The following is a 23,539-nucleotide window of genomic DNA, read 5'->3' as shown; positions in this document are numbered from 1 at the left end:
TCTGGAAGAGTCTGCGATGGCAGGAAAAGTACAAGTACCGTAGGGGTATGACAGAAAAGTGGCTTAGGAAATACGGTAACCCTAGGGCTTGTGGGGTTGCGGTCAGCTCCAACCAACCAACCCCTCTCACGTCTTCTTTATTGTAGAGGATGGTCCGGGGAACTTGTACTATCTTGGCGGCAAAATCTCTTGCACCAAAAATGGGCATTTCACTTTGCTGTGTCCCAACCTTGTCGCTTTGCAAAGAAATTCAAATTTAATAGAACCTTTAGAGCCCATGTAGCCATTATGATTCACAAGTGGTAAGCTCCGTTAATTAATGTCCATGGTGCAATACCAGAAATAATGGCGGTGGGAAAAAGATAGGCCCAATTCTACAGTGTCAATATTGTTAATTCCGGAGTTAGCATCCCACAAAATTTTCCAAGGGAACCCGCTAGAGGAATTGGTTGAAAGGTCACGTGCTAGAATTCGGCAATGGCGCCGCTCCAGAGCCTTGGTTGATCCCACTTAAGTTACGTAACCCACCCGGCACTGACCCGCCGTGTCACGCAACCTCCCATAGCCGTTGTCAATCCTGCGGCACCCCGCGAGCCACCGAACAGCAATTTCCTCGTCCCAGTACCGTGGCCCGCCCTCTCCACTTACCGACCACAACACTCAGCGGGCCGGAGGTCAGCAATTGTCTCTTGCATACCGTACTATGTCATGGTACCCCCTATAACTTTAGCTCTACGGTCAGCTATGATGCTATGATACCACCTTGACCGCCTGCGGGAGAATGGAAAGAACAGCCGTGCTATGGGCCCCACAGACCACCCATACCCTGAGAGTGAAAAAGTATTCCCCGCCCGGGACCCCCTGATGTCCGGCGCAGCCCCAGTGGACCTGAGCGGCATGACTTACCCAGACTCTTCAAGACTACGGCATGGCCGGACTGATCCAGGATCTTCCGGGGACAGCCGGGCTAGACCGTAGGAAAGCGACGACGCTTCAGGACCAAAAGCGGGCCGGCCTCGGTCACCGGCGGGCCGAGATTTCGAGTGATTGCTTGTGTTTCATTACTCAGAAAGAGTTTATCTAATTACTTTTGAGAAAAATTTCCAGTTACATCAGTCCGCACCTAGAAGTGTTTGTGAAAATCCGAGACATCTTAGCAAGAATACCGGTATTTAGACAAATACAGGTTGTAGAATGTCTGCCCTCCTGTCCACCCACTACCGCAGTGCCAAAACGACCCAAAACTACGGGCCGAGAGAGATTCCCTCTACGAGGTGCAATTCCTTCCAGGAGTTGTGGCTTTCCTTCAGAAACAGAGTTTGTGTCATCGTGGAAGCAAAGGGGTGGTATATCATATGAAATGTTGGATTTTGCTAGGCTTTTTATTATATAGGATTCCTCAGCATCGGATTTGTAGGGTTTTCCAGCTCTCTGGTGTATTTATTTATTTATTTATTTATTCCGGTGATAGTGTCCAATTGGCGGTCTCGGGCCGTTCCTCTTATATATGATGGAGTAACCCCATCGTGGTATGTTAGGTTAGGGCACACTTGTGAGTGTGAGCAGGGCTATTGACCGGACCGCGCGGCGGTGACTGGTATTGTGTGAACCCACTGTGCGGGTCACCACAAAACTGTATCTAGTCTGAGCTGCGTTCCTTTCACTGTACTAACTTATACGCTTGCACGCCCCACGGCATCGCCTTAAACTCTTTTGCGAACACTTGTCATATACATCGAATATCGAACACATCTCAGTTTTCCTATCAGCAACTGACCCGGTCTTTCTCGTGACGGCAGTTTGGCTAATAGCTGTGACATTGGGGCGCCTGTACAACGGCATATTTCCCTGCGCAGTACCAGACCTCCATCACTATACTCCTATCATCGAAAGTTGCGGTGGTAACCGATTAATCGCTCAGGGTGATGACTCATCCGGGCCGCTGACACTTCCATTCAGAGACTATACGATAGGGTATACCGTACCAAATTCCTTCGCAAGAACCTTCCCGGGCCGCCAATATCAACCCAATCGCCAGAAGTAAGAAATAGAAGCAATCGTGTGTGGGTTTCTCCCACCTTTCATATTTGCTCACCCGGGTAAACTCCCCTTCTCTCTCCCATCTCCCGCTCATAATCCGGTCTTATGGAATTCTCTTACCAGCGTTGCTGAAGCCCTAGCTTGGGTGACAACTCCTATGATGGTCCAGGGGTATAGAGTTATCCAAGTCTTTCTCTGCTAGTCTTGCGAACGGGGTAGATTTCCGGAAGATATTGTACTTGCTGCGCGATAGATCGGGTTGCACAAGACTCGTTGATAATACCGGCATGGCTCTTCGCTCGTACGGTAGCATAAATGGGGGTATTTAGAACGCTGAAGTTAGGGCTTTATTTCACTGATTTGAGCAGCTCCGGCAATGGGATTAGGTGGGGCTGGCACGAGTGTATCACCGCAGATGAGCTTCCAGGGAAATTGGTGCCGATTGATTGGTGGTGTTAGGAGAAGCTAGTGGGAGTGGATAAACTACTTGTGAATATATAAGACGAGCTTCTTAAAGCTTAGTATATTCCTGCCCATTACCCATAATGGGCCGTACTATACAAGCAGACCACCGCCCAGAAAAGGATAAGACGAATATTAATGAAGAATAGGAATAAGAGAAGATGAAGGAGATAATATAGCTGGGCAGTCATTTAGGGAGCAAGGATATTTAAGGTACCGAAGAAGGAAGAAAGTAAACAAGAAAAAGATAAAGACAAACAAAAGAGGCAAGATACCGGTCTGCCGGTCGACCGTAAGCGGGAGAATTGGCCGAGTCTTGTTAGGTGGGCGTCAACTCCCCTGAGGTACCACAAGCTTTGGGGCCGTCCGGGAGGAGGTCGAAGCAGCATGGAATGTTCAATTGAGAGGAGATCACAATCCGCGGATTGGAAAGAGAGTTTTTGAGGTCCAGTACCGGTTCCCGCTCATCGGGGCCACCGATAGGAGCGCAGGTTGGCCGTTGATGTCTACGATATCGGCATTAGGATCACTACCTCTAGATGGTAGACCTACTACCCCCGCCCCCATGCCCAGCGTAGGCCGGGAGGGAGGCCTAGCCAACGCGACCTGCTTCGATCCCAGAGCCGACACAGTCCCGTTCGCTCAGCATGGTTACGACTCGATCACGTCCTTTACCGAGTGCCCTCGACAGTGGTGTTTGGTTAGTAACATATGATCTTGTGTGGTGACGCAGACATCTTTCCGTTGCAAAAGCAGCTTTACTACCCCCTCATACCCATTCTCAGCGGCCCACGAGAGTGGCGTCCGGCCATCACAAGTGTCTGCCTGATCTGGATTGACGTCCCCGCGTTGCAAAAGCATCTTTACTATCGCCACATTCCCGCTCCCAGCGGCCCAGGAGAGTGGCGTCGCGCCAAATTTGGTGTCTGCCTGGTTGGGATTGACATCCCCTCGCTCCAAAAGTATCTTTACTACCCCCTCACGCCCGCTACTAGCGGCATACGAGAGTGGCGTCTGGCCATCTTTGGTGTCTGCCTGGTTGGGATTGACATCCCCTCGCGCCAAAAGTACCTTTACTACCCCCTCATGCCCGCTCCCGGCGGCCAGGGAGAGTGGCGTCGCGCCAAGATCGGTGTCTGCCTGGTTGGGATTGACATCCCCTCGCTCTAAACGTATCTTTACTATCCCCTCATGCCCTCTCCGAGCGGCAAACAAGAGTGGCGTCTAGCCATATCCGATGGTAGCTTGGTTGGGATTGAAATTCCCTCGCTCTAAAAGCATCTTTACTACTCCCGCACACCCTTCCCCTGCGGCCCACGAGAGCGGGGTCCGGTTATATGTAGTGTCTGCCTTGTTGGGATTGACATCCCCGCGTTTCAAAAGCATCTTTGCTACCCCCTCATTCCCTCTCACCGTTTCCCATATGAGAGCTGTATGCCCCATGATATCAGTTGCATTAACATCCCATTCCTTCATCTCCAATACGGCAGTAACTACCTCCACCATCCCGAGAAATGCTGCTCCGTGTAGCCCTGTGAATCCGATAGGCCCCTGAGCTACATTAAAATAAGGACCTGGTTTCCTATCTGTATTATAATGCAATAACATTATTCGGGCAGATACATGCTCCTCAAATCTATCCAGAAGTCTCAGTGCAAAAAATTTGACATTTTCTGTCATCTCCCTTCTTGCGTGTTTCCTCCAGTAACAAGAGAGATATATTCTAGATAGTGCGCGTGGTTGCGGGAGCCAAGCGAAGTATTGGCGAGAGATCCCGGACACATTCAAAATTGAGGTATGTCAAGCAAATCTCCGCAATTGCTGAATGAGGGCTGTGGAATAATGATGGATCGCTTGAGAGATGCTCTTGGAGAGTATAGTGTACTAGACGGATAGTGGAAGAGGACGCCTCGACCGTGACAAGACCAAGACAGGACGCCAGGAGTGTCCGTAATGCAGGAACATTTTCGACATCCAGATCCGCAGATCCCACCTCCACTCCCAAGGCATGACAGAGCTCCGCGGCCTGTAATGGTCGTTCCGAATATAACACCCACATCAGGACCTTCAGCCCGAGTATTGGTTTGTTTCCCTTCCGCGCCTTCAGTCGGGTTAGGGTTGCCGTGTAGGCATCGCCCAGTCCATTGCCCTTTGTCATCTCTTCGAGTTTCTTCCTTCTCTGGCGAATTGTTACCTCTCCCAGAATAGCGTCGATGTTCAGAGAAACAAGGAGGAATCTGCACAGGATCATAGATGAGAATTGATGATAGAATTGGAATGGTATATGCTCCTACATGTCAGATATCTTTTCCAGGATAGTTCCAATGATGTCCGCTCGCAACTCATCGTTCACCGCCTCTAGATCATTGTCCTCGTCCAACCTCATCTCCAGATAACTCCTAATGTCGCCTATGGTAGGACTAATTAGTACCACAACCAGGCTGAAATATCTTAGAATATCTTCCTTGACATGAGGCCTGCCAGTGAGAAATATTCGCGTCCTAGGGACTCCCGAACAATATCTCTTAGCGACTCCAGAAGCTTTGGCAGATTCTTCGGTAAACATTCATCCAGTGCATCAATACATATGAAAACTTGGGGTAGCGAAGCAATCGCCATCTTCAGCATTCCCATGAGATCCGGAAGTCGAAGCCCTCTGCCGCCGAACACCTTTTTCGCTTTGCGAAACACCTCTCGCATATAATTCGGGATGTCCCCTCTGCATACCAGCTGCTTCAAGATAGCTGCTTCAAGATAGCTCCCATAATGTTGGCGACCGTCTGGTCTCCCTGTGTGAGGAAGTCGCAGTACAAGCCTGCAACGATAGTGTCCTCCTCGCCCGCCTGATTGCACAGGCTGTCAATCACCAATGAACTAATATTTCCTACCGTCAGCAATTTTCGCGTTATTTCGGAGAATCCTGCAACTTGCCTTAGATACGTCTTTCCCACTCCCGGATTTCCGCTGCAAAAGAGGATAGCCCCATCGGCTCCAGTCCCACCGCACTTCCACTCTAGAAACTCTCTAGTCTCCAATAGCCAATCTCCCACACCGTCAAACCGCTCGTTGCGCACGCTCTGGTGTCTGTTATTTGGCTCCAGTGGTGAGAGCCAACGCATGATCTGCGCATCCTCGTCGCACTTATATACAGTTTTGTTTTTGATAAAACTGCCGGTTATGTTTCCGCAGTTGGCATTGCCGTCGCCGATATTGACTTGCGCAGTCTGGGCCATGATATTCTTTCGAGAGTGTGGGTTTTATGTAGAAATAGTAAAAAAATTTGTACCGGTATCGCGGGAGTTTGTGAAATTTTGTGATCAAGGCTGAAGAAAGCAGGGTGATGAGGCTTGTTGTGTAATACTTAGCATCCAATCATTTTGGGAGGGAGCATGACTAATGCTAGAACGCTACTGCCCAGTGATTGCAAGTTACTCGAGTAGTAGCATTCTAATGTGCTTCAATAGCAGGAATCTCCCGAGTTTTCTATCGTGAATCTCATATAGACGTTATCCAGGAGTTTATTGGGGTTTTTCGCTGAGTGGGAAACTGGGATGGGTGAGGCGGTACCATTTTGGAATTACAGGCACCTAAGATTTTCTCCCATCACTAACTTATATGTCGACGGTAATTTTTTTTTTTGACTGCTTACCCCATATTATTATTTCCCTACTGCCAAGACTCTACAACCGTAACCCAAATTCGCAGAGAAGGGGGGTCTCCATATTTTTACTTGACAACCCCTAACACTCTCGCCGTATACCTGCTACTCGGACGCCTCTATATGTTTGACTATAGGTTAGTCCTACAAATCAAACACCACCTGCGACAACGCCCGCGCCATCCCTCTCTCCCTCCCTCCCTTTCTCTCTCTCTCTTTTTTTTTTTTTTTGAAATCATTACTCCCATTATTAAATTTTGGAGATACTGTAGGGAGGAATATCCTCGGTTACTGGCATACTCTTACCCTCGGTCAGAACTTAACGTTTATCAAATCTTCTCATCTTCGGCCTAAATACCAATGTTGGAAGTGGTAAGATTGAATGTGATGAAGAACACGGCATACACTGGAAGTCTACAGGAAGGGATCTGGATGATCCAGAGAATGACAAAAGGCAGACTATTTTCCCTTTGTTAGTTGTTTTCGTTCATCACCCAATTTGTCTCACCCTCTCCGTTACCTGTTTTTAGGTCAAGCAGGCTTTTGTTCTTTTTCGCGCCCTGTTTTTTTCTTTGGGAGGATATTTCCCCAGTTAGGATTTCAAATACCATCTTTGCATAATTGTCTAGCCATACGATTGGAGTCAGCAGTTTCCAGACCGCTGCAGTAAACCTTCTTGTTAAAAAACACCATATGCGTTGAGCATGATGGGTTTTCGGGTAATAGTGATATTGGTGCCATTGCCAACGAACACCTCAATTAATTCACTAAGAGTACAAAGATATTCCCAATACATATCGGAAGTAAAAAGAAAAGCATAAGTATTTTGTTTTTTCTATGAGTATTTCTTTATACTCTTAAATTCTCTATTCAGAATGCCAGTTACCCTGGCTGGCAGGACATAGCTCTTTATCCTTCTTTTCTTTATTCTTTTTATTACCTCTTTGTACCTCTTATTACCCTCATACGCTTAATCGATTTTCCTTTGTTTCCTTATTTTCTCTTCGGACGTATCATGCTGAGACAGCCTTTCTATATAACTCGGCTATATTCTTTCTATATTGTACATTCAGACAACTCGATTATTACAAGAGAATATACTATTTTATTGTTACCATTTCCGCGTAAGAACTATTGCGCTGTGCTATATATCATCAGTCAAAACAACAAATAACCACGATTGCGGTACTGGACGCCCGCTGTCCACCCAATAGGAATTCCTCCCCACGCAGCTGTCCCAAAGAATAACAACAAATTTTACATATTTTCAGGCGGGCCGGTTCAGACCGCTTTGATTATGGCCTGCCCGAACTACCGAAAACAATCTTCTCAAAACCGAAGTTCGGCCTGGCTTCTGTATCTGTTGCCTTTAACATAAGTTGCTGCAGGATTCAGCCAGCTCTTGCTCGGGCCCCTCAGGGACTCGGCGACCGCGAATAATTTCAACTGCACCGATATAGGCTTTTCAAAACTAGGGCTGGACTGCCGACCCATTTTCTGTATATTTGCTGAGTGCACCTCCTCCCAAATCTCCTCTACTATGCTCACCAGACTCGAATGGTGGAGAAAAAAATTAAAATCAAGTTCTATAATGCTGTAAGAAACAGTAAAATTTAAACTTAAAGTAACCGAATAAGAAAGATTGTAATTCTCAAGTTTTTATCAGCAATAGGGTTTGCTTTCTTAAACCGTGCCCTAAGTATGACTACTACTTTCTTCTACAATACCAAAACAACAATACTATAATATTATTATTGTAAGAGGTACTACGCTAGACTTGAATTTTTTCCAAAACTTAGCGTATAATATAACTGAAAACTCAATGTTGACCTAGCCCGCAAAGTCTCCACCACCTTCTGTCCTTGAAAGGTTTCTTCATTACCTACCCACACCTCCACATCTCCACTAACATCCATCCTACATCGATCGCCTCTCTCGCTTCCACAACTCACATCCATCAGCTTATCCAGTCATCATTCCTTCTCACCATCGCTCTCCAACCGTTGTTCCCTTCATTTATTCCTACCTCCTCCTCCACAATTCCTGCCCCACCATTCTTACAACTACTCAACCACTCCCGTACACATACTTCCTTCTATCCTCTAAGGACTTCCCACTTGTTGCAAAACAAAATCATAATACAAAAAAGGAACATGGAGGCAGGAAAAGAAATTAACGCTGTCGATCATCAGCATCCAGTACTTCCGCCCGTACCTGACCATTTACCAGTAAAGAGATGTATCTCTCCACATACCACCAGCGCCTCCACACAGGAACCAAAGGAGATTACAAATAAGGAACCAGCTGCGGAGCTAAAGACCAGTAACCCCACATGTCACCAATCTCCGGCAGAATCTATTGAGAAGTCAATCACCAAGCCTACAGACACTAAAATCACACCCGAAAATAAAACGTTCGGATATACCAGCTATATCCGACCTCCGAGTCGAGAACTTTATATCGAATACGAGAAAGAACGCAGCGCCTACGATGCCGATGACGAATCTTCTCACACCCCCTTCTCTGATGGGAGATATCGGAGAAGAATGAATAACCTGAAGAGGAAGCTGGATACGAGAATCAGTTGGACCAAAGATCTACTTTGGACTAAGGGTACCCCAAAACGCGAACTTTCTCCGAGAGCTCTTAAGTAAGCTGGGGTCGAGTCTGTCATAACTGGGGATTAGTGGATTGGGATTGGGATTGGGAGGTTACTTGTGAATTGGTTGTTTGAGTGTGGTCTTTTCAATATACTTGATAGGGTGCCTAACTGACTTTACCTGACTCACCTACATCTTGGAGATATGTATCAGTTCTTTTTGACTCTTTGAATCACTACACTCAATAAATTTAAAACTAAAATTAAACACTCTGAAGGTTATCCACAATTGTGATAACCCCAACACCCCAATATTGGGTCTATATCAATGAGAGCAACTCCAAGCTTCTAGTTTAATCTATACTGTTCGAGCAGTAGGTTTGGAGCTTCTACTTGATATTTCTCAAAGATCCCAGAAGATGGGTTTTGCATCAGTGTGAAAGGTTTCAGCAGTTCCATCAAAAAAATATTGCACGGTGGACCAATAGATTACACTACACGTCAATCAATATTTATTTCCAGTTCCGGAGTCTATTTTAAAAAACGTCCTGCAGAGTCCGGAACAGTTTGGAAGATTTTGAATCTGTTTGATCAAAAATTATTTTCCTCAGCCAAAAAAACCAATAGTGCTAAGATACCATTATCCCGATGCCATAAACAGATTAGGATTAAAGTTATGAGTTCATCACAACAGGCCAATATATCTCAAGACAATCTGAAGAGACTTGGGTACAGCTGGCAAACCTTTGCCCAACAAACTAATCAGAGCAGTATGCTTATTAGCAAAACTCAAAGCATTGTCACTCTTCTTCTGCCATCTCTAATGGCTCATACGGGTATGAAGAAAAAATCACTTTCAGAAGAGGTTCAAGTATAAAAGTGTATATTCCTCCCATCAATTCCCGCAGTGCGATTAATCTAACCATAATAGTTCTCGTGAAAATGACTTAATAACGATAGAATTGTAACCCAATGCTCTAATTCCAAAAAACGAAATGCAAACCCAACCCACTAGTACCATTCAATGCAATCCTTCAAAGAAAATAGTTTGAAGAAAGAAAAGAAAGGAGCTAACATGACAAAAGCATGAAAGCCGTAGTACAAGCAAAATCTTACCCGACAATGGCTTCAACCTTACAAGACATCGATTCTCAATCCGCCCCAAGGCGCATACCAAACAACCTGATTGTTATCACCGACAGAAATAACCTCATATGCCTTAGCTCCCATAAACGGGCAATCGAAAGTCAATCCCGGACCATCAACAACCGTAGCCTCACCCCAACCGGCAACACGGAAAGTAGCCTTAAACTGGTCCCTGAAAGGTCTCTTATTAAAGGTCGCTCCCGCAATGTTCGCGTCCCCAATGGCGAATACCTGGATCTTACCAGTACCGCCGAACTGGGTTGAGTGTCCGAACGCCAATCGGCATTTATACCCAGTGAGACCTTCGGGGAAATCAAACTTGAGGAGCGCTTGGGAGTTTTGCTTGCTGTCAACCCGAGAGACAATCGCTTTGTCGACAATGCCGAGGGCGGTGTCGGGTGTATCTTCGTTGATGGTGACCACGGCACTGGAGCTTATCACTTGCTTGACGTGGTCGCGGGTGGTAATGCCTGCGCCGGGGGTAACTGCGGGGTCAGCCGGGGCTGTGGCGGGAAGGGCAGTCGCCAAAGTAGCGAAAATGGCGATAGTGGAGGAGAAGATAGTAGTCTTCATTTTGATGTTTGGTTTTTGGATATGGGAAGTTGGTATTAAAAGAAGGACATAGTGAGTGTCGTGAGGTGATATAAAAGAACTGGAAATTTTGTTGAGATAAAAGTGTATTTTTGAAGTACTGTTGAGAGATGTGTAAGAGGATGGCTTTTTTTCCAGATCGTGGGATATTGAAGAGTATTTATACCGCTCATCCGGCCACAGCACACAAATACTCGAGTCATTAATGGTGATGCTATTACCGATACGATAAGGCAATACCTGCACAGCCAAGAATAATTGTGGTTAGTATCATACTCACCCACCATTTCCTGGTTAGCATCGCGAAAACCCGAGTGTTTCAATAGGATTAGGGTAGGTTGCGGCTGTGATGGTAGTCCTATAGCTGATATAGGCTTGACTTGTCTGATGGCCTCTTTCTCAAGTCAGCTGTTATGTACCGGAATCCAGTGTACCTACCTCTCAGGTTGTTCATGTTTTCACCGCGTATCATTTATTTCCGGGTAAATTGTATGTACCAATACATAAATAATAGCCTATTGGGATGAATTCTGTTCTGAGGAAGTCGCATTTCCATTGGTTGCTCATTGGGCTAAGGCTGACATTAAGTCAGTTTCCTGAAAACCCCAACCCTAGCCCTATAGCTTACTACCCTCTACAAGTATGATATCATACCAACTGACGGATGATACTACCGTAAAATCTCGCGAAATCCACTTCTTCCATCAGCCCAGTATAGGCTCAGTTTGACAAGCCAAAGGAATCGCAAATGAGATCCAACACCTGCTGAGTTCTGATCTTTACTGTGTCGGTAGAGCTTTAATCCTTCTCGGTAACTTCGACCCAGAATCCGATTATAGGGATATCGGAGACAGTGGATTTCATAAGATTTTACTATATGGTCACACCTCCAGTTTGGAAAGGGCTGAAAACATAAATGATGAGCACTACTGTACCCGAGTAGTATACAGATACCGCAGCAACACTGCGGTATGTACGCACCTTGAGCTGTGCCAGCAAGTACTCGAGTACTCGAACCACAGAGCGATTATGGCATATCGCATAAACTCGATTTTGCTTACTTCTACTTCTTCTACTTTTGTTTCCTTCATACCGTGAGCAGTTAAGTAATAAGCCACCAGTTAACTCTGAACTCGAACGCTATTCAGGGTTAGGGTTCGCCGCTCAGCACATGATTCGACTTTCACACTTCAGTGCTCGTAGGTACTCGTGCCAAGGTTGTGGCTAGGCGTTACAACCCTTACGGCTTGCAGCCGGGCGCTCTCTAATGAGTTCCCGCTGGCTCAACATGAGTAGGGGGGATTTAGCAGGTCTAGGCATCATTCGCTAGGGTAACGAAAGTGGAACAATTCCCTCGCCCGAGTCTAACTACGCTCTAGCAATAGAGTCCATCTAGGTTGCCATGGATAGCAGTTATGAGGCGGATAAGGAAAGTGTACTAATCCTAATCAGTCCCCTTACAAAACCATTAACCTTTGTTTCATCCCTCATGCCTTTCTTGAAGCCTAATATTTTTTCTATTTATTTTTTAATAAAAACCCTAGGATTTAAGCCTTAAATTCCACCTCAAAAATTCACTCCACCAATTCTTATTATCACCTGAGAAGCATTCAAAGACAGGACGCTTTCTAGGAGGGTATATAACCGCCTAGGCGGGTAGGTACGATCTTCGAGTATCCTCTCTAAACTCTTCACTCGAGTATAGAGGCTGCCTTGGCCTAACGAACCGTGCCCCGGACCTGCTAAATCCCCCTAATACTACAGCGCAACCTAACTTTGTGGCCCAACACAACCCAGCGCCTCGTAGAATACAACTACTCCGTTCAGTTTTGCGACTGTTTCTATCTTAAAAACGATTGTCAAAGGGAAGGAAAAGATTACTAATAGTTGTACCCGGATAGCAACTCAGCCGCAAAGTTATATTGCACCGTAAACTATAATACTAAGAGTAATGTTGAGCCACAAAGTCACCTTGAGCTGCGAAGTAACATTGAGCCACAAAGATACATTGGTGTAAAGCGATGTTGTACCGGCAGGAACTCTTTAGAGTGCCGATCGGGAGCCAGCGAGCGCTTAGCTGCAACCCCAGTACGGGCACCCTACCGCACTTTAAGTACACATTTGGGTATAGTGCGGAAGTGGAGATTCCATCTAGTCCATCGGTATATGCCTTCTTTATTGGATTCTATGTATTAATTGTTTCCGTAAGTCACCGTAGAGACCCAGAAACAAGGTGTGGTTTTTGGAAAGTGGGTCACAGCGATAGGGAAAACACTTCAGTAAGTGCAAAGGTTTAAATATGAAGCGAGCTACACAGTAACCACCCGTTCATAATATATCGGTATCCAAATCCAGGACCCAATACCGTTAATTAACCCTCACCAGTACTTCTGGTCACTGGTTCACGTGGCGCATGTTGTCCTCTTCTATTGCTTGCGCATCCTCTCACCCGATGACTCCGCAACCTTTCCGATTGACTACCCATGAAAGCCGGGTAAGTCCAAGAGCAGCACTTAGTAAGCAACTCTAATTACCCCACAACTCCCGATCCTAGAGACAATTCGGCAACGAGTTACGGTATCATAAGTAACCCATCGCACCACCACCCCCACCTTCGAACGATGCGAACAATCCTCTCCAGGGCCAGCCCGAGATAGCTTCGACCAGACATTACCTGTCATTTATTTATCACGGACGAATACAATACGTTAGCCACCGCGCGTATCATAGGGGTTGACTAGGCTAAGCTAGCATAGAAGAGCATAGCATAGAACACGACAGCTATTTTCCCCACCCTCATCTGTTGCAACGCCACGAGTATCCGTCCATCTGCAATAGTGCGGTACCGGCAGTGTGATTGGGGAAATACGGTAGGATTCCCCGACATCGCATCAAATTTTACGGGACGAGGTCGACACGTGTATAACCAGAGTGAACCCTCGCCTATCTCCCCTAGCCCCTCTCTCTTCCCTTCTCTTGTTTCACTGCTTTCTAGAACGCCACACAGAAAAACACACATAAAGGATGCCCGGCCACATGAACGCCTACCGCCTAACCGGCGACCTCTGCCACCTAGCCTCCAAAGCAATTCTAATCCTTACGATCCACCTCCGCAGTAGTGCGGAGGGCATCTCCCTCCTCACCCAGATGCTCTACGCTCTCGTCTTTCTCACCCGCTACACCGACATCTTCAGCCCTGACGCCAGCGCGTACGTGACGATTTTCAAGTGGACATACATCCTCACTAGCTTCTACATCATATATGTCATGCTGAGGGTTTTCAAGCGGAGTCGTGAGGAAGAAAAGGAGTGGAGGGTAGCGGCGGTGGTTCTAGCGATTAGCTTTGTGCTCGCACCGGTTTGTTGGGGGTTGAAGGAAGTTATTTGGAGGCAGACGAAGAGGGGAGGTTGGGCCACTCAGGTAAGCTTCCCCCTGCAGGGTGGGCGATGGGAACATGATGCTAATTGGAATACGATGACACTGTAGATCCCTTGGACCTTCAGCATAATCCTAGAATCCCTCGCCGTACTCCCGCAAATATCGCTGCTGCGGTACACCGCCATCCCCACCGCCATAACAAGCTACTACCTACTAGCACTGGGCGTCTACCGCGCACTATACATCCCAAACTGGATCGTGCGATACAACGACCCGACGGACAAGTTCTTCGAGCCGTGGGCGGTTATATTCGGTGTACTACAGACAATCCTGTACATCGAATTCGCGTGGATATACTGGCGCCGACAGCGCGTCAAGATCCGCGACAACGGCGCCATCCTCGACGGTGAGGACTTTATTTCGGGCGGCCTGATACTTCGCTGGATCGGCAAGATTGGGGGGAAGAGTGGCGAGAGGAGCACCGGGGGTGGATGGAGGGGCAGGGGCACCGGAGGGAGTGGTGGGATCAGCGTTAGTGCCGATGAGGAGGCAGACTTGGTCGGCGGAGAGTTCGGCGACAGCGATGAGGAGGATGAGGATGAAGCGCTCGAGAGTGAGAGTGGGAGTGAGGGGGCGGTAGTTAGGTAGATTTTTCCTCCCTTTTAGTCAAGATGCGGTAGAAGAGGACTTATGGGAGGGGTTTAAGGGGGTCATACAATCTTTCATGTTCGTTTTTACTGGTTTACCTAGTTAGTCATCCGATCAAGAAACAATTGTTAATGCTGGGCGCGCAACGCGCGGTTCCTGCATATGCTAGCTTGCTTTGGTGTATGATGCCATAACTCACATACCGCACTCTTCTGTGCTGGGGATCAAGGCAAGGAGTGAGCAGAGCAGCGGAAGTAAGGGCCGTGTAAATGCATGCAAACTTGCCTGCATAAAGAAACCGGAGCGAAGGGGCCTTGCTTGCCAATCGCGTACTGTACTCCAGCCGTACTTGAGTACGTACGAGTACGAGTACTTCTAAGTCAATGCTGGTACCGTACGAGCATTCCGCGCAGAAAGTGCCGTAGCTGTTCACGAGCATCAATCTTTCCGCATACCAAGCCTACCATGCCCAATACAGTATTGTATGATACCTCTCAAATGCTGTATGACTCGATTCTATTCCAGACCGCATCGTGATACCCATCATACTAAGCACAACCCCACCTTCCCTTAAAAGAAAAGAAGAAAAAAAAAGCTTACTTCATCACCACGTGGAGTATGATGCGTAACATGTTATCGCAAGTTTATTCTAAATTACTCAGCGTGCATTGTGGTATTACCCTACCATCACTATTACCATCACTATTACCTACCGCTGGCATTAGTATGATAGGTATCACCAGACTAAACTGGTCGTGGAGGTTCCTATGGTGGTAGGCTGGTAGGCTACGATAAATGTTTCTAGGTACCGGTAGAGTAGTAAATTGCAGAAACGGGGGTGGAGACGAACGGATAGATGGACGCGGTTGGAATATTACTGTGGACAGTGTAGGCAACACCGTGAGAAACAAAAACCATACCCCTCCCCCTCTACCCAGACTCACTAGCTGACAAACCGAGTAAAGCAACGAAAAGTCTAGAAGCTCGAGTTACTGTGTATTTTCCAGGTGCTATTACGTCGCTATAACCTCGTATTCTTGTCATTTTGCACTCTAGCCACCGTAGCACGTACTACCGTCATCCATGCGCTCGGGACCTTACTTACCAGCCAAACTCCTAGAATACTAAATCACAAGTTAGTCATGTATGGTACCTTGCTGTTAGCTCGTAAATGCACCCCGGGGGAGCGCGTTTATAGTACCGGTACGGTAATAGAAAACGCAAGGGGGGGCTGTTTTCGTTACTGTGTTCTTTTATAAAGACTGTTGGTTATCGTTCAAGAAGTGCAGCAGGGTGTCGGCCAAATGTGACGATTCAAAACCGAGGGTAGACTAACGTCAAGGACGGAAATTAAGAAGGAGGGAATAGCAGGTATTGATACAACACTGTAGCCTACAGTATTCAGAGCGGGAAGTACAGTACTCGTAGAGTACGGGTGGGGTGTGAGTTTATTTATTTGCATGTTTATTCAAGTCGTGATACCCCTCATCCATCTCTAACTTGACCTACCATCCGACCTCCAATAGCGACTCCACAACCAAGCACATACTCCATCCCCCGCTACGTCCCCCCCGCCGCCACCGTGTGCCGACCGATATATTTTTATTCCTCGGCAAACCATGCCAAACAATTCATTGCTATTGTTGTTTCCCCCCTCCCTTCAGGGTCAGGGATAACAATCACCGTCTATTTTTACACACCCTGCCCTGCCAAGCGGATAGCAACCAACGCCAAAATAGAACTCCCAACCCCAACTATTCCAAAAGAGGCAAGACAAGCGAGCACGCAACCTACAGGGTGTTACACCCGACGATCTCGCCAACCTTCTATTTGCGGTTCGCGAGCGAGGATTGCGCCGCATGTGTGCGAAGTTATAATCTTGAATCACTTCGGCGGCCCTGTCAAGAGTAAATCCGGGGAAAAAGGGGATAGAATTAAAACATACATAAGTTCACCAGAGTCCCCCCCCACCCCCGCTGCGACACGCCCGTTAATATTATTTCGTTTCCCTCGTTTCTTCCCTTTCTTCCCTTCTTCGTAAATACTAGTGCCGACATCGACAATCTACAATCCCAATGTCGTTTCCTTCTATTTGACCTTTCCCTTCATTTCTTTCAAACATTTCCTTTGTTTTCGTTGTCCACAGTAATGGGTCACCAGCCCAGACGGCAGAGTTCATTTCCTCCTCCATTTCTTCCAATTTACATTAATCCCTAACTAATTCTCCCTGGCCCATAAGAAATGTCTATTCGTCGATGCTGGTCATATATCCTATTCTCGCACTTTGTTTCATTATTCGCCCGCGCTGCGGAGATTGGCTATGGCCCACTGTTCGATCCCTGCGGGGATAATTGTCAGACACAGATGGTGCACTTTTGTACTGTCGGCCGCGACCTCGCCCAAATGACCGATTGTTGGTGCGGGGAGGACGCGGGGGAGTATATTGGGAGAATGGATGCTTGCTTGAGCACGTGCGATCAGGCGGTGAGTAACCGCTCCGTACAACGGGATCAAATGGTTCGCTATAGGAAGATTGTCTGTGAGGGACAGAGGGGGAAAACGGTTGTTGCGGATACTCTTTTCTCGGAGTACTGGAAGACCAGATTCCAGAGAAAGGGCCAGAACTTTGTGCCGGCTGCGACGAACGGGATACCGCCGCCGACGGCTGATCCGGTAGGTATCACGAGCAGTGGTCGAGTTTCAGGGAGCGAATTCACATCGCTGTCGACGAGTTTCCCGGAGACTTCTTCGGAGTCTAGTGAGAGTGGGAACCCCGTTTCTCCTTCCATGACCCCGCCTCCAATGACCTCTATCTCGACCTTGTCGCCATCATTGTCTTCGTCTTCCTTGATTATCCCCACTGCATCATCGAATATTACCACTACTATGAGCCCTCCAGCCCCGCCCACGATATCATCATTTCCGGCTGGATCCCGTATAACACCGGGTCAGCTTGCAGCCATAATAACCTCTTGCGTCTTGGGATCCATCTTGTTAGTGTTATCAATAGTCTTCTGTCGCCGTCGCCGCGCCAGTTCCAAGCCATTTGCCTTCCTCCCAACTCGCCCTCCCTCCCGCCCTCGCCCGCGGGTAACCACAGTTTATCAGCAGTCGTGGTGGTCCCGAAACATTGAAGCAGCACTCAACAACCCGCAATCGCCCATTGCTTCCATTCTCCCAAGACACTACCACCCCAAGCCGCAGACTCCATCATACGCCCAACAGAACTTTCCCCCACCCCCCAGACAGACATACAGTCAGACCATAATCCCCGTTCCCCCATCACCCTCCCCAAGAAGCTCCTCTACAAGAATCCTCGCCCTATCGGCCACTACTCGCTCCCGCTCCCGAGACCGAATCTCGGAACACACCATCATTGAACCACAGCCACAGGAGGCGTTGACGGAGGTCTCAACAACACGGCTGTCGGTCGCTAGCACGCAAAGCGATTACAGTTCTGCAACCTGCTCCTCGTGGAGCGAGAGGAGTTGGGTGGAGGGCGATGATCCGGGGTGGCGGTAGGGTTATTTCCTATTTCTACCTTGGTTCCATATTTATTTATTTTGCATTGGGTGGTGTTTTCCTTTTCTTTCGGTTTAGAATACGGTAGAGGTTTGATCAATTTGTATATACGCAGGCAGGGCGGGAACCTTGTCCGGTTGGGAGCATATCTGGGGATCAATTGTATTTATATGGTGTACTAATGGGTGGTGGGACTACATTCTCGGTGGGGGTATATCAAACTCTTCGTTTCTTTCTCGCATTCTTTGTTTGGAGCGTGGCATGTACTGGTCTACGATGCCGCCTACTCCAAAAATAGATCTAATTAATACCACGAGATGATCTAATTCCGATAATTATGGTGTGAGGATAGTGGACACGAGCATGGTAGGAGAAAACTTACTGTGGCCGGATACGAGACAGGGTAGCTTAATCCATAAACTTATCATACCCCTGCAAAAAAAACTCGCAGAAGGATCTCGAACAAGATTGGGAATAGAAATAACGGTTGTGGTGCCGAAAGGTAAAAAGGGCACATCAGGATTTCCAGGGAAGCAATCTTCTTTTTTTTGTTAAATCCTCCAACCGTCCAGTGGCGCAATCCCTTCACAGAGCCGCCGGATTACGATACCAATGTGCGTGATGAAGCCATAAACAACCAATACCAAACAAAGAAAAAAATACCATCTCTCAGAGCCCCACATCAAGGAGGAGGGAAATACTAACTATCCACACTCCAAAAGCGCAACCTCCCCTACAAAGCACCCACGATCCACAAGTACGGCCGGGGGTGCCCTGTCTGCGGACCGTACCTATTTCGAGAAGCTGACGAAGATATTATGGAAATTACGCCGAGCACGGAAAGAAGCGGGGGGTGCGTGATGGCGGGATCAATAATGAAGTCTAATCTATCAACTCAAGATACTGCTATTTCAGCAAAGCTTCTTGAGACAGTTACTACTAGCCTATATGGCTATCTTGCATTAGATCCAAAATCTTCTCATGACAATAACCGGCATAAGTGCAGGACTACTCATGATCAATTCTCGGGTATTAAAGTTCTTTGTGAGGGTGGTCCAGCTATTCCTATCCCAGAAAATCAATACTATTGTATTAACATCCCTGCATATTATACAGCCAGATATGACAAGTCAATTAGAGATATTTAACTCTAGCGTGAACCTGCAGATATTTGGGAAGCCAAAAGAGGAAATGCTTATACCTTAAAGGATTACCTGCATGCAATTAATCCTTTGACACAGTTGACACAAAAATATTTCCAATACTTTCTTCTAGAGTTTTACACCAAATATAGAAAGGTACAAGATCAACTACCAGATTTCAACTTAACTGAGCAGGAGAAAGGCTGGTTTGGAAAATGGATGTCAAGGGGAACAGTCTTGTCTACCTTTACCAATGTCTGTGTAGATCTGCAGAATGTTCCTCTTGGATTTTGTGCAATAATTCCATTGGGAAATTTTATTGACAGTTATATTTGTCTACCAAGTTTGATTATAAAGTTAACTCTTCAGCCTGGTAAGGGTTTTCTGTATTAGTTATTTCATAATTATATTAAAACAAATATTTTTACTAGTGTTAGGAGTACCAGGATGTGATATTTAGGAAACCCTCCTAATTAGGGTAACCCTACTCAGAATTGGAATCTCTGGTCTCCAACACCCCCCTCGAGCTCCCTTAAAGGGCCCGCACATCATTATACATATTTATATCAGTTGCAAACTGTGACTAAAAAGCCACATAATTGAAGGTCTAAGAATAACACTATATACACTGCTGCCATCTGTTTGACCGGATTCTGTTTACAGGATATATAAGAGGAGACCTTCTGCTAAGTATGAAATGTAAAACAGAGCAAATCCATCAACTACTCAGAGAGTTACAAGGCTTCAAAGATGTGACATCTGTGGTATGCACTATAAATAACAGGCCGTTTTTTGTACAAAGATATGATATCGAAATGTTGAAGGCTTTCAATGAAAAAGCAATACATTCGCACCCACTCTACGATATCTAGAAGAGTTTGAGACTCTGAGAAATACTACCACAGAAGCCAATGGACATTAGAGAGGGTTATAACTGGGTCCAGGAATGCATTGTAGTTGCAGCAATAGTTCCCAATACTAGAACAGTAATGGAAATCCTGTTATTCAGAGCAACCAAGTGTTGCCAACCAAGGAATTATCTGTCAATCTGATAGAATAGCTTCCTGCGAATCGGTAGGAAGTCATCTGGATGATATCTGACACTTGGATTTGGAGTTATAAGAGTTTAAAGTTAGGTAACCTAGAGAAGCTGCAATTATGACTACCTCCACAAATACAACCTGCAGATGAAACGAATTTTTTCACCAATGATGGAGACAATTATAGCCAACTCAATTCGACTTGAGAACTGGGCCATAAGTTTAAAGACTTTGAAGAGCGAATAATTAGTATTGGTGATAGTATTGTTCCTAGGTTAGCAAAATGGTAATCACTAAAAAGAGTGTGGTAGTTTTCAGGGTCGCCAGGTGTTTACATCTTTGAAGAATATGTGATGTTGTAAGTTCTAATCAGAGAGGTACATAGTTGTATAATAGATAGATGTAGTCCATGAATAGTCAGACGTGAAATATAAATATTGAAGTATCACCCATGCTGTTAGACATCATCAAGTAACAGAGACGAGACCTTAACAATATAATATTATTCTTACAATTCTATTCTACTTTACCTACTTTACTACAATCTTAGTAGTCATAAACAAAGTAAGTGTAATTCGAGTGTTCCTAGACAATCTCTGTCTACAGAAATGAATCTTGATTGACTTAGACAACTCTGAGTCTATACAGGTTGTCTCTGCCTAATAACTAGATACTATTCTCTTCCTATTCTCTCACTTATAACTATACTATGTTGGTAATTAGCTTGGAAACTATATTAGTAGTATTCAGTATAAGTATTAGTCAGTTTTTATTAAGAATACCAGGATCTGATACCTAGAAGTCACTCTAAGTAAGGTAACCTCACTTGGAATCAGAAGCCTTGGTCTCCAACATGGCCCTCCAGCCCCCTTATGGGGCCCGCACGTTATCATACATATCAATCTCAATTGCATCCCGTGACTATAATATCAAAGAATTGAAGGTGTTAGAATAACATCATATATGTCACCGATGTCTATCTGACTGGACCCTGTTCGCAGGGTATATGAGAGGAGACCTTCGGCTAGCTCTGGGAAGTGGAATTGAGTAAGTCTGTCAATATCCCAAGATGTTACAAGGCTTCAAATATGTAACGTCTTGGGAACTGGCAGTAGGTATTGGGATGTTTTTGCAAGAAGAAATGGTATTAAATGGTAAAGGATCTCAACAAGAGACCAATATATTCGCATCCATCCTACAATTATCAGAAGAGTCTAAAACTCTGAAGAACACTAGCATGGAAGCCAATGGACTTCATGGAATGTTGCAACTAGGTTTCAAAATATGTTGTAGCTGCAGGTGTAATGTGTTTGCAAGATGCTATTCATGATATCGATAAAAGGTACAATAGTTAGCAGGTGGCCTGCTCTACCAGTGAGGAGGCGAGAGCTGTGAAGTAAAGGAGGCTTCGAGGGTGTACTGGGAAACAAAGAAGTAACCATTTAACGAAAGATATTGAAATACTGCCTGTTCAAGTTTGCTGTTTCTATCATAGAATTAGGCTGTCTATAAATATACAAATCTGTCCATGTCTAGCATGAACGAAACTATTCAAAGCTATCAAATAATACACTTTGGTAAATCTACTTAAGTATCAAAACAATACTTAAAACAAAATATAAAACAAAACTAAGTATCAAACGATACTTAAAACAAATCAAGTATCAAAGCGATACTTAAAACAAAATATAAAACAAAGCTAACTAACTGAGTACCCATACTGGTTACAGCGGGGATGACTCCCAATATGATAACAGTGATTGAAACCCAGTTACCCAGAGTGACAAAGGATTGCAGACCGAGGGAATATTTACCAATTCGATAGAAATGCTTTCTGCTAATTAGTAGGAAGTCCTCTGGAAGATATCTATTGGTTGGGTAAGGAGTTATAAAAGTTTAAAGTCAGGCACATCTAAAAAGGGTGCAATTACGACTACCTTCACAGATGCAGCCCGCAGGTGAAACTGATCATTTTATCCATCACGGTGACAATTGGGGCCAACTCAGTTTGACATGAGAACTAGGCCACAAGTCTAAAAGACACTAATGATTGGATAACTACAATTGGGAACAGTATGGTTCCTAGTTAGTTATATCGTAATTGCCAAAGAGGTTGTGGTAATTTTCAGAGTCTCCTGGTATTTGTACCTGTTAAGAATACCTGACATTGCGAGTTATAATCACAGATATACATAGTTGTATAATAAATAAATGTAGTCCATGAACACTCAGATGCAGAATATAAATATTGAAGTATCTCCCAAGCTTTAGACATCATCATGCAATGGAGATAAGACCTTAACAATATAATATTGTTTCTACTATTCTATCTTACTTTACTGGGTTTACTTTGTTCTCAGTAGTCATAAACAAATGTGTAAATTTGAATATTCTTAGACAATCTCCGTCTACAGAAATGAATCTTAGTTGACCTAGACAGTTCTGAAGTCTATCAAATTGTCTCTACCTAATAGTTTTGGACTACTATATTGAAAAAACCAAAGATGTTGTCACGAACATGGCTTCATGAGGAAAGGATTTTCATGTGACCCATGATCATAAGTCATAGGTATATTCTGGTTTCATGTATATGACCATTTCTGTCATATGACTTGCTGATGTTATGAGTTGTTATGTTTCGCAGTTAACGCGATTATGAGTTATGGGATATGTGTTTGGGGGGTGTGCCTTACAAGTATGCCTTGCAGGTATGCCTTGCCCCTATAATTGATATTTCGCACATGAACTCGTTAGGAGGTCATGGGTTTTGTGCATGTGACCACTTTAGTCATAAAACTAGTTGTTATAATTTGGCTTTGTGTATGTAACTACTTGAGGTCATATGACTTGGGATAGAAAGAGCACTATATAAGAAGGTCAGAATAGCTGAAGAGAATAGACTTTTCATGCTTTGTTCTAAGTACCTTTTCTACACTTATATTGATCCCGTCACAGAAGTGGGCACACCAATACTTTACCATATTACACTCACGATAAATACTTCATCAACTGATACTTGTTTGTTCTTTTCGTTTCGGGTAATCGGTTTGAAGTTAGGTGTTCTTGCTTAAAAGGCACTTCAGTGTGAGATATCTGTAGCCTGGTCCCAGTAATCACTAAATGTAGTATTAGATGTAGATGGTATCTTCAAAAGCCTCCTCATTCATGGATTCTTCCTTCCCTTCTAGGATGTCATCCCCCATTCAGTTCAACTCCAATCCTTCCTCCTTGCTTGCGACTGCCCTTCAGGCCTTGTGTCTTGTACCTGCCTCTCAGGCTGACTGTGGTCTCATCACTACAACTATATGGTCCT

At 45.4% G+C, this 23,539-nt stretch overlaps 2 protein-coding genes; one reads left to right on the top strand and one right to left on the bottom strand.

The window, feature by feature from the left end:
* Window positions 1-9,689: 9,689 nt before the first annotated feature.
* GSTUM_00003636001 (uncharacterized protein) lies at window positions 9,690-10,597 on the bottom strand. XM_002837273.2 has 1 exon: window positions 9,690-10,597. Exon 1 carries the CDS (start codon window positions 10,476-10,478, stop codon window positions 9,894-9,896), a length of 585 nt encoding a protein of 194 aa, XP_002837319.1. The 5' UTR covers window positions 10,479-10,597; the 3' UTR covers window positions 9,690-9,893.
* Window positions 10,598-13,077: 2,480 nt separating this feature from the next.
* Window positions 13,078-14,695, top strand: GSTUM_00003635001 (uncharacterized protein). XM_002837272.2 has 2 exons: window positions 13,078-13,916; window positions 13,983-14,695. Exons 1-2 carry the CDS (start codon window positions 13,533-13,535, stop codon window positions 14,520-14,522), a joined length of 924 nt encoding a protein of 307 aa, XP_002837318.1. The 5' UTR covers window positions 13,078-13,532; the 3' UTR covers window positions 14,523-14,695.
* The last annotated feature ends 8,844 nt before the right edge of the window (window positions 14,696-23,539 follow it).

The sequence above is a fragment of the Tuber melanosporum genome (assembly GCF_000151645.1).
Source record: "Tuber melanosporum whole genome shotgun sequence assembly, scaffold_180, strain Mel28".
In the NCBI taxonomy this organism is placed as follows: Eukaryota; Fungi; Ascomycota; class Pezizomycetes; order Pezizales; family Tuberaceae; genus Tuber; species Tuber melanosporum.
This window is presented reverse-complemented; position numbering and strand designations above follow the sequence as displayed.